This window comes from Pterocles gutturalis, unplaced genomic scaffold, assembly GCF_000699245.1.
Source record: "Pterocles gutturalis isolate BGI_N339 unplaced genomic scaffold, ASM69924v1 scaffold14234, whole genome shotgun sequence".
Lineage (NCBI taxonomy): Eukaryota > Metazoa > Chordata > Aves > Pterocliformes > Pteroclidae > Pterocles > Pterocles gutturalis.
The window spans coordinates 6112-20471 of record NW_010128459.1 but is presented as its reverse complement, the minus strand read 5'-3'; the positions used below and the strand labels follow the sequence as shown (position 1 = coordinate 20471).

Here is a 14360-nt window from a genome sequence, read left to right as displayed (position 1 = left end):
GGTTTGTACTGCTCCTCGCTTCTGCTCCTGTGTGGTGGCCTGTTTGGGATGGGTATTCCTCCTTCGCCTCGCTGGAAGCCAGTTACATGTATAGAATTGTGATCCAATATCTATGTTGTAGTTTCAGAAAACTAATGTATGCACTGTGATTCATCCTCCAGCTTGTCTGCTGCCCCATTCTCAGGATAGCGGAGTTGTGGAAGGGGTGTTGGACCATTTGCATTAATCCATCTGCCCCACAGTACTCCCCTGGAGAGTCAGGTCATAGAGCCTCAAACAAGAGCCGCTGCTTCTGTGCTAGATGCTTTGCAGGACACTGGTTAACATATGATTTTCTTTGCAAGATGGGAGGCTATTGACCCCACAAGCTGGCGTTGGGCAGCTGATGTGCAGATACAGCCAAATACCCTGTTCCTGATTTTCTACTTAGTAGCCACCGTGCCCCTGTGAGCAGAGGCAGTAAGAGGAAATCTTTGATTATAGAAATGGCAACTTGCTAATGACTTCTCCTCTCAGAACATCCCCACCTTGGGAAGCGTAGCAATAACCATGGCGCTCCACAACTGTGATGAGGTGGCGGTAGCTGGGTTTGGCTATGACATGAGTTCACCCAATGCACCGCTGCACTACTATGAGAACATCAAGATGTCTGCCATCAAAGAGGTAGGGAGCTCCTGCCGAGCACGTCTTCCTCCCAAGCCCACCGACCGCCCCGACTCCAGAGCCTGGTTGGGATGGTGATGTCAACTTACAGCTTTCCTGTATGGGTCAAATCACAGCTCCACCCATGCATTTGGCTGTAAAATTCTAGACATTCTCCCAAGTGCAATGTGTGTTAAAAATGGTTATTTCTGCTGGGAAAAGTTTTCTGGAATGTGTATATAATGTGACTCCTTTTTGAAGCATCAGGGAAAAGATACACATAAATGTTAAGTCAAGTAGGGTGAAATGGAGCAGTTCTGGTCTGGGGTTGAAAAGATGTGACCTCCTTCTGCTTTTTGATCCATTGTGTTGCTCTCTAATCCATAGACTTTTTTTGCTAGATGATCCCCTCCTCAGCCCCTCTGAAATGTGAGGGAGGTGAGATTAGCCCGTGCTTGTTAGCTCTCAGGTGACTGTTCCGCAGCGGTTTGCTAGTGTAAACACATCACGGCTCTGTGGAGACGGCTCTTTAAAGGGCAGATCTACATTAGAAACATTTTCTGGTACTATCACAGTGAGCTGAACAGCATTTTTGGAGGATCAAATGCTCTCATGTGGATATAATGCTGCAGTAAAAAGACACTCCGTCAGGTCTGTCCATTTCCTGTACCAAACTAGAGCAAACTTGGACACTGGTCAAAGCTTCTGTAGTGGGGAGGTTTGCTCCTTTTTTGTAGAGATCAATCTTTCCCACACAGATGTGGCCCAGGTCTTTTTAAGATTGCTTCCCCCTCTTCACTGGCTCCTAGGTAGGGAAGCCTTCTCCATTCTACTCCACATTGTGAAAAGTTGTATTGTTCATAGACAGTAGCTGTCTCCTGGCATTTGGCTTTTGTTCACCTCAAGCACTTTGCCGTTGGTCCAGGCCAGGAAGAAGCTGGGAAGTTGTGTTTTTCCAAATCACAAGATTGTACATATCTCGGGACTCTCACAGGCTGCAGGCTGCATGACCCTAGGCAGACTGAGAGGAATTGGAAATCAGTGATTAGTCAGCTTGAGAAATGAGAAGAGCATGTCTAATTATCAGAGAAATTAGGCTTTGGAGCAACCTCTCAGCAGAGGCCAAGAGAACAAACTGAGTTTGGGAATAGACTGTGAGGAGGTCTCCAATATTTCGAGACTGGACATTGTGGTCCCGAGGTACCTTCTGGGCCCTGTGGAGGTAACAAAGTCTGCCTTGCTCAATGGAATAACCATGGATTTAATCTGTCCTGGCTGGGAAAGCAAATACCCATTTACAGGATTTAAGGGGTACGTCCAGAGAGGAAAACTGAATTGAGTTGCTATGTAGAGAAGTGGTGTCTGGTTTGTGAAATCCCTGAGCATAAAATAGCTGAGGAATATCATTCTTGCAGCAGTAGAGGAGGCATCAGCATTGGCTTTCCCAGTTCTGACTCTTCCCTTGGCATCTGCTTATAACCACTGCCTGAGACAGGAGCCTGGGCTACCCCAGGTCCAGGTCTGAGTCAGTACAGCCAGTTCTTTAGTCTTCCAGCAAAGACATGACTACACCAGAGTGAAAATGGACACAGATGCCTGGCTCCAGCAGTGGGTACAGAGACTGTTCATGTTTCAGGGGAAGCTTTTGTCTCTGTGGCGCCACTATGTCCACTCCAGTGAATTGGATCAATGGGAAAAGCTGGCAAAAAGAGTTGGATGACAGAGTCTCTGGTTTAAGTCACCAGTCCAGATCACTTGGATCTTTGATTCTGGAGGCCAGCACCCTGTGTGGGATGCAGAAGCCAGTGGAAGACAGGAGGGAGTCACTCTTGGACACCGTGCATGGTCTCAGGAATAAGCCTTGCATGGCACAGGGCAGTAGATGAGGATGAACATGTGAAATGCAACCAGTAGGGTCTCCTAGAAGGACCAATCGGTGCCTGGTTTCACAGGCCTCTGCTGTCTGGAAGCTGTCAGTCATCGTGTCCAGGATGTTCTGTATGGAGGTGAGGGAGTGTTGAAAGGTTCTGGTGAAGCCTCACTAATTTAAATGTCAGTGGATTTGTTTCTGCAGCCGGGGCTGTTGATGAGAGCTCCGCAGGCCAGCAGAGCTGGTTCTGGGAGGAAGGTTCCTGTTCCACTGGAAGGCTGGTTATCTGATATGTGTCTGCCCATCTAATGCTCACATCCTCACCCACAGACTCCTCTTACATTCCGCTGCCCTGGTACAAGAAAAGCCATCTGTTCCCAAGTATCAATAATTAATGCTCCTCCTGCCTCTGCCCCTCCCAATATGACAAATTGTTTGTGCTATGGTGGAATGTGAAGAGCAGAGAGAGGATTACATTTCTTTCTTTCCCATTTAATATTAATGGTAGCTGGTAACTGTTAGTCACCTGAGGGTGCAATTGAAAGGTGAAGGGCTTTGATAGTTGGGTTGTGTCTTCTACAGTTGCTCTCAAAGAATGGACAAATGGAGATTTGCCCCAGTCTAGACTGGAAGCGCCCTGCACACTCTGCTTGAAGAGTGGTTTCCAAATCGGGAGGCTGCCCTGCATTAGCACCTTGTGCCAAACATTGCCCTTAGCACTAGTCAAAGAAGACTGACATAGAGCCAAGCTTCACCAAAGTTTTTGTCTGTTCCATCTGCTCTGACACCCAAAGGCCCAAGAGCATCCACAGCATTTTCCTCAGTGTTACTTTGGACTTCTGTGATTGTGCCCAGGTCTAGTTCTTCATGGTCCTTCTCTACATTTCAGCCTCTAAAGGAGCCACTAAAGCAGGCTGTGCCTTGAAATTATGCAAGTATTGTCTTTGTCCTCTGTCTGGCCCGCAGACCCATGCAGGCTGGAGTACTTGTTCCTGGGTAGGGGAGCAGAAAAAGTTTGCTTGACGTAGCAACATCACAGCACTGAAACAATTGCCATGGGATGCAGCTGTTCCACCATTGCAAACATCTCACGCAGGACCCCTGCAGTTTGACCATGCTTTGATGGGGCAGAACCTCCATTTCTAAAGTTCAGATCTGTTCCCTGGCTGCCGGGCTCCTCCAGCCTGGGTGACTGAAAATCTTTAGTGTTAGAGCCTGGAGAGCAGCTGCAGGGAAGCACTCCAGCTCCACCCTGAAACCATTGCTGCCTTTACAGAGGAAATGTAAACACAGCAGTGTCCTGGGTCTGGAGGTGCCACGTGTGTGTGTGGCTCATGGGAGCCTCTCTGGGAGCATCCATCGAGCCCCTTCCCTTGCCTGATGTCCTCGGGGAGGGGGAACAGGCCTGCTGACAAGCATGCAGAGTGTGCATCCTCTCGGCAAGGTGTGTCGCTGATTTACACTTGAGGCTTGCTTGACATCTCTCTGGACACCCTTGAAACCCTGTGACTCATCTCTGAGGAATTTGTTCTGATTACATAAAAAAAGCCAGCAAAATGTGCGTGCTTGCTCACAGCTGGGCGGAGATGCCTCTCCCATGCCAAGACTGAGGTGATAAAATCTCTGTGGAAATGAATGTGATTTTTCCTGTTGCTCTGTGGGACTGGCAGCTGAATTTCCAAGAGGTGAAACAGGCAGCCCGAGTGTATAGTTTTGATTAGTCTTTGCTTTCCTGCAGGGATGAAACTTCTCAAGGTCCAAGATTGTGCTGCAATTACTGCCGCAGGAGGCAGCTGCCTCCGCTGCCTCTTCCAGCATCTCAGAGTCCCGAGGGCTGGGCAGGCGTTTCCTGCCCCAGAGGAAAAGGCTCTGTGAGGAGGCAGATGCTCTGGGAGCTCCACCGGTGTAACCAGTCAGGGGGAGGTATATAGTCTCTGGACCCTGCTCAGTAGTATAACTGCAAAACACATATGGATTCTCCTGTGCTTGTGAATGCTTATAGGAGCACAGTTCTCTGGTCCTGGATGGCTTCCTCACCCTCTGTACTGGGCAGCTCAGTGTGCTCCAGCCAGGGTATGTGCAGGCAGACCTGGTGGAGAAGACCCTTTTCTGTTCATAAGCATGTTCCGGAGAGCTGGAAGCACACTGGTGCAGTGCTTTTAGCTTAGGCTGTGAGCTGGAAGATCAGTGTTGGCAGTGCAAAACCACCTCTCGATCCCAGCTCTGCTGCGCAGCACCTTCTCCCCTTGTCTCTCCTCTTCTCCCTGCCATGGCTGGGCGTGCAGAGTCCCTGGCCTGCATTTTAGCAAGATTTTCCTGGGCGGTATGAAGACAGCCTGCTGTTCTCTGGTCTGTTACTCGGAGACCACTGCCCAATAGACCTCAGGCTGTTGTGTAAATTCTCACAGGTGATTTTTCAGCTCTGATCCTGTCTCTTGGCTTTAACTTGTAAAATGCAGAATGTCCAAGTGTGTCATCTCCCTTCATTTACCATTTTCCCAATTTCCAGTAACTTTGTAACAGCTTTCAACCCTTGGCTGCTTCCATGAATGCTGCACAGAGATTGAGTCCTTGCCAAGGTGTCTGCTCACTTCTTTCTCTTTTCGTGGCAATGAGTCCATCAGAGCTGAATTTTGATATAGCTTATTGTATTTTTATTTCTTGCTCAGGTCCTGTAATGCTTCCTGCCCAAGCACTCCATAAAAGTGTATTTTTATCACAGGTCACTGTCTTCTGTTAATGTACAAGTGTCAGATCCACTGGGAGCATAGTGAAGGAAACATGGAAATGGAGGTGAGGAAAAAGGGAATAATTTTAAAATAGAGTGAAAGCTTTTCCAGATAAAAAAAATTATGAACCTGCCTATAAGGGTTACAATAGACCTTCCTTGCTAATGGCAAAATAGGCTAGTGTTTCAGGCAGAAATTATTTCAGGATGGGAAAGTGACAGTGTTTAGAGTAGTAAAAACATATCTGTAAGGAGTTGATGAAACTGAGAGAGCAAGAGGCTGTGCTAAATCATGGGAACGAAGCACAAGCCCAGTTCCCAGCATCCCTCCTCCACATACTCTGCCCCAGCACACAGCCTTCCCTGGCCTCATGATCTAGAGGTGAGCTTCAGCCTCCTGGTCATTTCTTGCAGGAGCAAGAGAGGTGAGCAAGGAGTCACCTCAGAGGCCACACAGGCAGCACACCGAGCCGTCTTCTCAGCAGCTGGCTGCACACTGCCTCACGCTCTTGTGGCTGGTAAAAATGGGGATGTGTGGTTAAAAGCCACCCTTATCCATCCAGAGCCCATCTGCGGCATTTGTGTCGTGCAGTGGAGCTGCTGAGTGGTCTCCTTTTGACTGGAGGAACAGATCAAGCGCCAGTGCCGATGCTGTCGGAGGTGTCAGCTCCTTTGATACAGCTGTGCCTGGCACTTGGGTGCCTCGCTGCCTGACCCGAGGGGGAGGTGGCGGGACTGCCTTTGATGGCTTCTTTCTGATCATTGGCTCCGCTTCCCCGGCAGGTCTTTGTGGGATGCTGGAGGACACCATCTTGTAACACTTCTTATTCAGCCTGTGTAAGGGCTGTCACAAGGGCCAGGGGAGGTGGCCTGCAGCACGCAGTGACACACAGCTTTGTCTCTGTCTCTCCCCGCCAGCAGCTACCTCTCAGAATAATCCACAACATCAAGTTTGGAGTCTCGGCCCATAAAGGCACAAACAATAGCGCTTTATCATCATCTGGGCTCTCTCTGTGAAGCCGTCCTTTGCATTTTAAATCAACGCAAGTTGCTTGGGAGGGGGTGGTTGGGCTGCTTCAGGCCTCCAAGTACCTTAAAGTTTGTGGTAGCCAACAAGAAGAACAAAACTCCTTTGAAAGGCGGGCAGATGACTAGCCTGGTGATTTATAGACTGAAAACACAGCTATTCGAGCCTGGCTGATGAATTGCGATTGGAGTACAAGGAATGGTGCAGACTGAAATGGAGGTCAGCTTTGGAGGGGGAGGTTAGGGGCTGGGGCAGGGGGACCTCTGAAAGGGCAGTGCTTTTTCTTGGGGCCGACAGTGATGACTGATGAGGTTTATACATTTTTGTCTTTGTTTAAAAGCCACCTGTTTGACAGCGTTTTGGCTGAACGAAGGCCTCACATGCTGTTTGTACAAGGAATGGTGCAGACTGAAATGGAGGTCAGCTTTGGAGGGGGAGGTTAGGGGCTGGGGCAGGGGGACCTCTGAAAGGGCAGTGCTTTTTCTTGGGGCCGACAGTGATGACTGATGAGGTTTATACATTTTTGTCTTTGTTTAAAAGCCACCTGTTTGACAGCGTTTTGGCTGAATGAAGGCCTCACATGCTGTTCCTGTGCATAAGGACTGTGTGTCTGTGTAATAGAAATCTGGAAAAGATTGATGGAATAGCAGTCACAACCAGAGCACAGGTATTGCCTTGTTCAGGGCAGAGGTACAGTAACACTCGCGGGGTACCACTGGCGCACTAATAACAGCAAGGAAGGTACAGCTGTAGGATGGACAGAAACAGAAGTAGGGTCAAAATCAGAATTAGGATTTGGACAAGATCTCTGTAGGAAAAGACAGTAAAAGATCTGCAGGAGTGTGCTAGAGCCTGGCTGCTGACCCCAACACTGAGCACAAACCACTGTAGAGGTGCTGGGTACCACCAGAGTCGCACTGTCACAGATGTACAATCGGAGCAGTGTTACTGTTACGGGGAGAGCCCAGGTATTCCCAGGTGTCATAGCTAGCACAGCTCTTCTCACCAAATGTAAGAGCAAAAGAAGAGCTGATGGCCTTTCAGAGCTGCTTTTAGCAGGCATGAAGACCTTGCAGGGGGACATTTTAGGAAATAGCCTTTGATCAAGTGCCTTCGTGATTAAATTAAATGGAAAAGCAACTGAAGGAATGTTATAACTCAGATTTTCCTTCCAAGAGGAGGGAGCTTGATAAGCAGGGCTGTATCTAGACTGCGGGGTGGCACTCAGTGGTGCTAGCGGGGTGCTCAGTGGAATTGGGATGTGTGTGCAGGCTCTGACCTCTCTGAACTTAGTCCTAGCCTGCGAGAATGGGCTACCAAAAGCAGATGCACTAAAGAGCTTGTGGACTCTACTTGTAGACTTCAGATTTTTTTTTCATTGAAAGTGCAAGAATTATCTGCAATTTGTGTCTGCAGCAAGGGGGGAACTGACAGGAAAAGGCAGTGTTATGTAGACATAACTTCATAAACAATTGCTTCACAGTGGAGTTGTTAGAAATAACAGAGGAGTGGGAGAGAGCATCAGGCAGTGAGGAGACTTCACCCTGATGGTTGGAAAGGACAGAGATAAAGTGGAAACTGACAAAAGTCAAACTGAACTAGATCTTGCCAAGGAAAATAAACACTGGACACTCCCACTGCCAAACAAATTATATGGAAACAAGGGAAGAATTACCAGGGCTGTGGCATCCAGGGAGGTGAAAGAAGCAAAAAGTGTAGGGATTAAAGAGCCAAAGTGGGAACCACCTGAATGAATATATTACCTCCATAAGGGTGATATGATGAACGTGAGGGAAAGGATGGCTTATGGTGAGAAGATCACAGAAACAGCAAATGACTGGGTCAGCAGGGAAAGGCAAAAGCTGTTGAAGCTAATGGCCCTAGGTGTGAGTGCCTGAGAGATCTCTGTTCCAACCACTGCGCTGTTGAGCCAATTAAGCTGCGAGTCCAGAGGAAAAGGTCCTCAATAAATCTATCAGGTTACACGTGGTTCCACAGGATTAGATTGTAGTGGACATAATACCTCTTTTTCCTGTCTTTTTTGAGGGGATGGGAGCCAGGCAAGGAAAATAATCCTGTCAAATTCAGACCTTTTCATCTGACCTCAGAGGTACTGTTCAGAACTTCAGAGCAGAGTTTAAATGAAAGAATAATTAAATCCTGAAAGCAAACACAACATGGATTTACCAAAGGCAGGTTACAAAAACTAATTTAATATCTTTATGTGTTTAAAAAAAATCATTCTGGGGACAGAGGAAGTGTACTAGCTCAGTCTGTCTGAAGTTCAGTTAAGCGTGCGATACTGTGCCGTGAGAGATATTATTAGTTAAGCTTCAGAAGCTACGGTTTGGTGCAACACCTGTGTGTGAATAGTCTTTCTAAAGGAGAATACAAAGAGCAGCACTGAATGGAGTCTGGGAGTTCCCCTGCAGGAGGTCATGCTTAGTGTTTGCTTTAATGATTTTTGTCACGGGAGGCAATGGTCTGCAGGTGAAATTTGTGATGAGACAAAACCAGGTGTGGTCAATACAAGGGAGGATCAAAATAGCATCCAGGAAGACCATGGGCACCTTGAGGACAGGAGTAAACTGAGTGGCATGAAACATAAGAGTATGAAGGGAAGACTGTACTGTTTGGGGCAATACCAGAAATTTTGACTCTAAGCTGTGATAGCATTATTTGGCAATGGCAGAGGAGGAAAGTGCTTAGATACACAGGATAATTCAGGATGCTGTGTTACTGTGAAGAAAAAAAAAAGGCAAATACAGCTTTAGAAAGACTAGAGGAAAGGACTTCTTGTAGAGAGAGAATTGCCTATGCGTGAGGCAATGGTGAGCCCTTTTTCTGGTTCACAAGAAGTAAATTTGGGGTAAATAGGGACAGAGGGAGCTACCACATTTCTGGGAAATTTCCCAGTTTTCATAAGGGAAATGAACAGCCTGTTCTGGTAGAAGGAAAAAGAAAATATGGCTTGTTTAGCTTGGTAAAATGAAGACTGAGAAGAGACACAATTGCTCTCTTTATTTCAAGTTAGTGTAAGAATAACTGGATATAAAGGATCTGTTGAGTAAATCTCCTAAACACAGAAAGAGGAGGGTGTCCAGCCCTCCCTTTTGTTTCAGTGTGTGTGACTCCCAAAGGGTGCAGGCAGGACAGGGCGGTCTGCAGTGCTGCCGCATCCCGGCTGATGGACTGAGAGAGGAGGGGGCAATGGGTCCTGAACGAGGGAGGGCACTGGTGTCATGGGAGGTGCACTGGGAGATGAAGCGATGGCTCGGGGTGTCCATAAAACACCTAGTGTGTGTGGTCACCACACCAGGACCAGACCAAGGGCGTGGGCAAGGCAAAATCATGAAAAATAAGCATCTTGAGAGACCAGGCAGTGAAGGTTAAAGGTAGAGATAAATTAGCACCAGTTCTTGCTGCTGCTGCTGTGATTTCTGTGCAGGTTTTCAGGGAGAAATGCTGCTGACTTGCAGAAATATGGAGGATGTAACAGAACTGAGAAACTTCCTACTTTACAACTTGCTGTTTTTCTTGAATGTGTTCCTCATTGACTTCAGTCTCTGATTTAGTCTTTATGTATTTTGAGATATTGCAATATAATTGATAAGACTAACTTGATCTGAAGCTGAGACATTCCCCGATTGTAACTGATTACAGATGGGGACCTTACCTTCCTCCTGGATTGGTCTCTGAAACATTTTCTTAGTCTTAAAATATTCTATTTGGCTTCTCTTGAAGGGACAGAGGATGTTTTGTGCTTCCTCATGGAGTCATCAAGAAAAAAAGGACAGGTGGTTTGGGGCTGCTGTATTTGCATAGCCCTGAAAGATGGCTTTAACTGATGATAAATTTTGGTCTAATAACTGTGACCAAACGATCACGCATCAGACCCACTGCCACCTCTGGGACGGACAGCCGTAACGGTGCATCTGCTTGCAGAGCGACTCTCCTCCTGCTGTTTCTCTCCCCACTGAAAAGAGCAAACATCCACTAATCATAGAGAGAAGCAAAGGAAATCCCAGCCTCATCCCAAACAGCAAAAAGGGCTCTGGAGCCTTCTGGGACCTTCCTAATGGAGCTCCCAGAAGTTTGTTACTCCAGCTGTGGGCTCGGACAAGCAGCCCGTTTGTTTGTACAAACAGTGAGACTCAGTGAGACTCGGTGATCTTAAGGGTCTTTCCCAACCTTAATGATTGTATGACTCTAAGCCGTACTGGCTGCCTGCTCGATGTGAGCGGTGGAGGGGGGAGAAGGCAGTGCCGGTCTGCCAGGTTGCAGGAGCAGTGGTGGTAGTGACATGCGGGGACAAGAGGGTGGAGGTGTCAGTGAATGCTCCAAGCTGCTCTGTTGCTGTCTTGAGGCGCAGATTCATGAGAGAAGAGCTGGCGTTTTCTGCTTGTGGTGCTGAGGTGTAGCTTCAGGACTCGGGGCAGGAGCTTTGTGTATGTGAATAATCCGGCACACAGGAGTAGGAAATGAGGCAGTAACGGTAAGAGAGGGTCAAAGCAGTCTGAAGGGACAGTGAGCATCTTGCCAGCACAGCCAAAGCGCACCCAGCATCTGAGGGCAGGAGAAGGCTTCTTTGCAGTAGTAGCAGGAATAAACCACCAGCATTGCAGCCACTTCATGTAATCCTTCGCCAATTGTGGATCCCGCTCACAATGCTCTGCTTAAAATGTCAAAATGAGCACTCTGACAGCACAGCCCAGTCCATGGGGATGCGGGTGGCCAGAGCATTGCCCCTTTCTGACCATCCTGCTGCAGCTCAGAACATTGCACCAGCTGAAAGATTTCCAGGACAACTTGCCCACAAGCTTGGTTACACAGAGCAACTGGGCTTACCCAGAGTGCTATTTAGGGTGTATACAGCCTAAAACCTGCTGAGTTTTAGGGTGTACTTTGTTGCCTTTCCGCTGTCAGGGCAATGGGAGTGAAGTGCTGGCCTCTCTCTTGCAGTTTTGAGAAATCCACTGTGGCTCTTCTCCCCACTGTGGCCGCTGGTGCTGGAATGCAGCTTCCTTCGCCCGATGAGCTCTGTCTGTCAGTGGGGCAAGTCCCTCTCCTGTAATCAGTAACCAGAGCTGCTGTTGGAGACATGCCTCATCCCTCCTGCCTGTGTTGCTGTCAGGTGCAGGGGGAGCAGCACTGCACAGAGCTCCCTGCTAGTGTTCTTTGGAGGGGGCAACAGCCCCTCCTCACCAGGGAATCCTCTTCCTCTGTGGTCTTACTTCAGCCACAAAACCTCTGAGAGCGCTGCCGCAGACACCAGTAAGATCCGTGGACCAAGCAGGAGGCTAAATTTCTTTACATGTGGCTTTCTGCTTGGGAAGAGGAGTTTGTGGCAGTGCCCAGGGTGTGGAGCAGCCTTGATGTGGAACAGCCAGAGGTTTCTCTGTCTTGCCGGCAGCCTTGCAGTCAGTCCTGGAGCCAGACCGAGCTGTAGTGTGAGAGGCTGAAATTGCATTGCCCAAAGTTTTATTATCCACCTCTTGTACTTAAATTCCTGCTCCACTTCTACCTTTTACAAAGCAGCTTTCTGCTTGCCTTCAGATAAGGCACTTGCATGTGGCCTGAGGTGATGTTTTAGGTAGTTTGAGTTTGCCTGGAAGCGGCTGCTTCCCCAGTTACTGTCTGAAGGGACACAAGCAGGTTGTGCTGGGTGAAACCAGTTGGCTTCTCATATGTTTGATGAAAGATGTAAAGGAGGGATCAGCTTGTGCTGTGATGTATCAGGCACATCAGGCTCCCTGGCACTCCAGATAGGCTTTGAACAAGCAGCCCAGCCAGATGTAGGTGGATGCAACGAGACCCAGCGTTCCCAGTGTTGCCTCTCTGCCAGCAGACACTGCTCGCTGCCTCTTGGCAGGAGCACACACGCACACTTGGCTGCTTCTGCCGGTGCTGTGCGTTCCTAGCGAGGGGCTGTGTTGTCAGAAGCGGTGCTGCATGGTGGGGGCCAAGCCCAGGACCCCCAGCTGATGTGTCACATGCGGGACTATTTCCAGCACGCTGGGGGAGCCTGTCTGTCCTGCTCTGAGTGACAGGCACGTGCAGCCCTGCTCTCCCAGCTCTCTCTGCTCTGCACCACCATCACTCCTGCTGCTGCTTTCTGAAATTCATGCTTTTTTCCTTTTATGAGCCAGCTTTCTTCACAGTGCCAGTTTTCAGTCTCTGCTTTTATGCTAGCAGAAGCCAAGCACCGAGTTGTTTCTGGGCATCGTCTCCCCAGTTTAGAGACAGAGTCTTCTGCATTTTCAGAGTCCCAGAGAGCACCAGCTCAGTTCACCATATGTGGCTCTGTTGTTCCCGGTGCTGGTGCAGCCGTTGCAGCATTCAGGTAACAGTGTTACTGGAAGCAGAAGTCAAAGACTTCTTTTGAACACAGGTTACCAGACCTACCTGAGCTTTCCTTAGAAGCTTTAACTGTGATCATTCCTGTGCATGGAGGGGACGGAAGTGGCTTGTAAATGCACGGTAACAGCAAGAGAGGTATTTCCAAAAGGTGCTGGAGATCTAGAGAGGGGCCTTTAGTCCCTTGGACCTGTTGGCAGCAGGGCTGTCTGTGCCACCCAGCAGTCATGGCTGAGAGCTGCTTGTCCTGGACAGGCCAGGACATCCACAGATGACAGGAGAGCCACATGCGCATTGTGTGTGATGGACACAACCAGTGCTTTGCAGACAGGTGCCTGTGATTTTGCAGTGGATAGACTGGGCTTAGGTACCTATAACAAAGTGCTCTCAGAGGGCTCATTGGGCTTGTGCTTTGTTGGTTGAGATCATTTCAAGGAGGCTCCTGTAGAGTGATTTTTATCATGGTCCAGATCATATTTAGAGTTCAGATTACCTCCTGGCCAGAAGACTGTGCTGGAGACCTGAGTTCATTTACTGGGATTCTTGTTCTGTTGGGAGATTTTGGGGAAGATTGCTTTTTCCCTGCTCTGCCTTGGTCTCCCTAAGGGACAAACCACTTACTGCTTTAATGATACCAGCACAGGGGGGTGATGGCAGATGCTCTAATCGCGGCTAAAGCCTGCTGCAGGGAACACAGACTTTAACCTTAAGCATGTGATTTCCTCTGGATAGGGCTAGCAGGAGCCAGCCTTGATGCAGCTGGTCTTGGGGCTTTTTAGCTGCGTGCACGCCCATGCATTTCCAATAGACCTCCCTTGGCAGGGAGCTGTATGTGGGTACAATGTGTGCCACCACCATGTTCTGTGCCAGCTCTGTTCCCTGGCACACATCGCTGTTAATGATGCACTGTTGGACTCTCATGTGCCATGGTTTGGGAGGGCACTGTAACCAGCTACGTCTGCCCAAGCCACCTGGGTTGCCCAGATTTCACCATGCCAAAAAAACTTCATCCAGCCCACGGGGAGACCTCCTACCTCAGGTGCATGTGTCTGACCCTGCTCACTGTGTTGGCTTTAGATAAGGGAAGGCCCTTGGTCTGCAAGGACTCTTCTGGTCTGCGACAGGGTCGGTTCCCTTGGCAGAAGCCACTGCCCTGCCCCAGCTGGAGACTCCCACAACGTGGGGAATGGGGGCACACTTGTCCAGGATAGCTGCTGACCTCCTGTCTTTCCCATTTCCTTCCAGTCCTGGACGCACAATATCCAGCGGGAGAAGGAGTTCCTGCGGAAGCTGGTGAAAGCCCGAGTCATCACTGACCTAACCAGTGGGATCTGAGTGGCTGCAGCCACTGCCTCCAAGGGAGGAGACGAAGACGCACGCTGCAGCTCTGGGAGCAGGCACTGGCAGCCCCCTGCAAGAATCCCACTTCACTGAAGACACACAGAGATGCCCAGGTGCTTTGGGAAGACCCTCTCACATTGCCAGTCTGCATGAGGGTTGCATCTGCTGCCTCCAGGCCTAGAGCTGGCAGGAGGTGGGCAAGGGGCTGAGTGGGCAGTTCTGGAACTCTGCATCGCAGACAGATCTTCTGTGTCCTGAACTAAACAGGAGAGACTCAGGAGAGAGAAGAAAGGTTTGTGAATAAAACAATTTGTGCCAAATGGGAGGGGACACTGCCCCGAGGCAGCAATGCCTGAATGTGCAAAGTATTATTTTTTAAAAGAAACTGATGGTTT

At 49.0% G+C, this 14360-nt stretch overlaps 1 protein-coding gene across 1 annotated transcript in view; it reads left to right on the top strand.

The window, feature by feature from the left end:
• The window catches only part of ST3GAL3 (ST3 beta-galactoside alpha-2,3-sialyltransferase 3), a gene marked incomplete at its 5' end in the record, with an annotated part of 112277 nt that extends 98250 nt beyond the window's left edge, over positions 1-14027 (top strand). Inside the window, 2 exons of the mRNA XM_010079636.1 lie at positions 517-663; positions 13870-14027. Of these exons, the coding sequence (XP_010077938.1) occupies positions 517-663; positions 13870-13959 (237 nt within the window). The remainder of the gene's footprint in view (positions 1-516; positions 664-13869) is intronic.
• Positions 14028-14360: the final 333 nt, after the last annotated feature.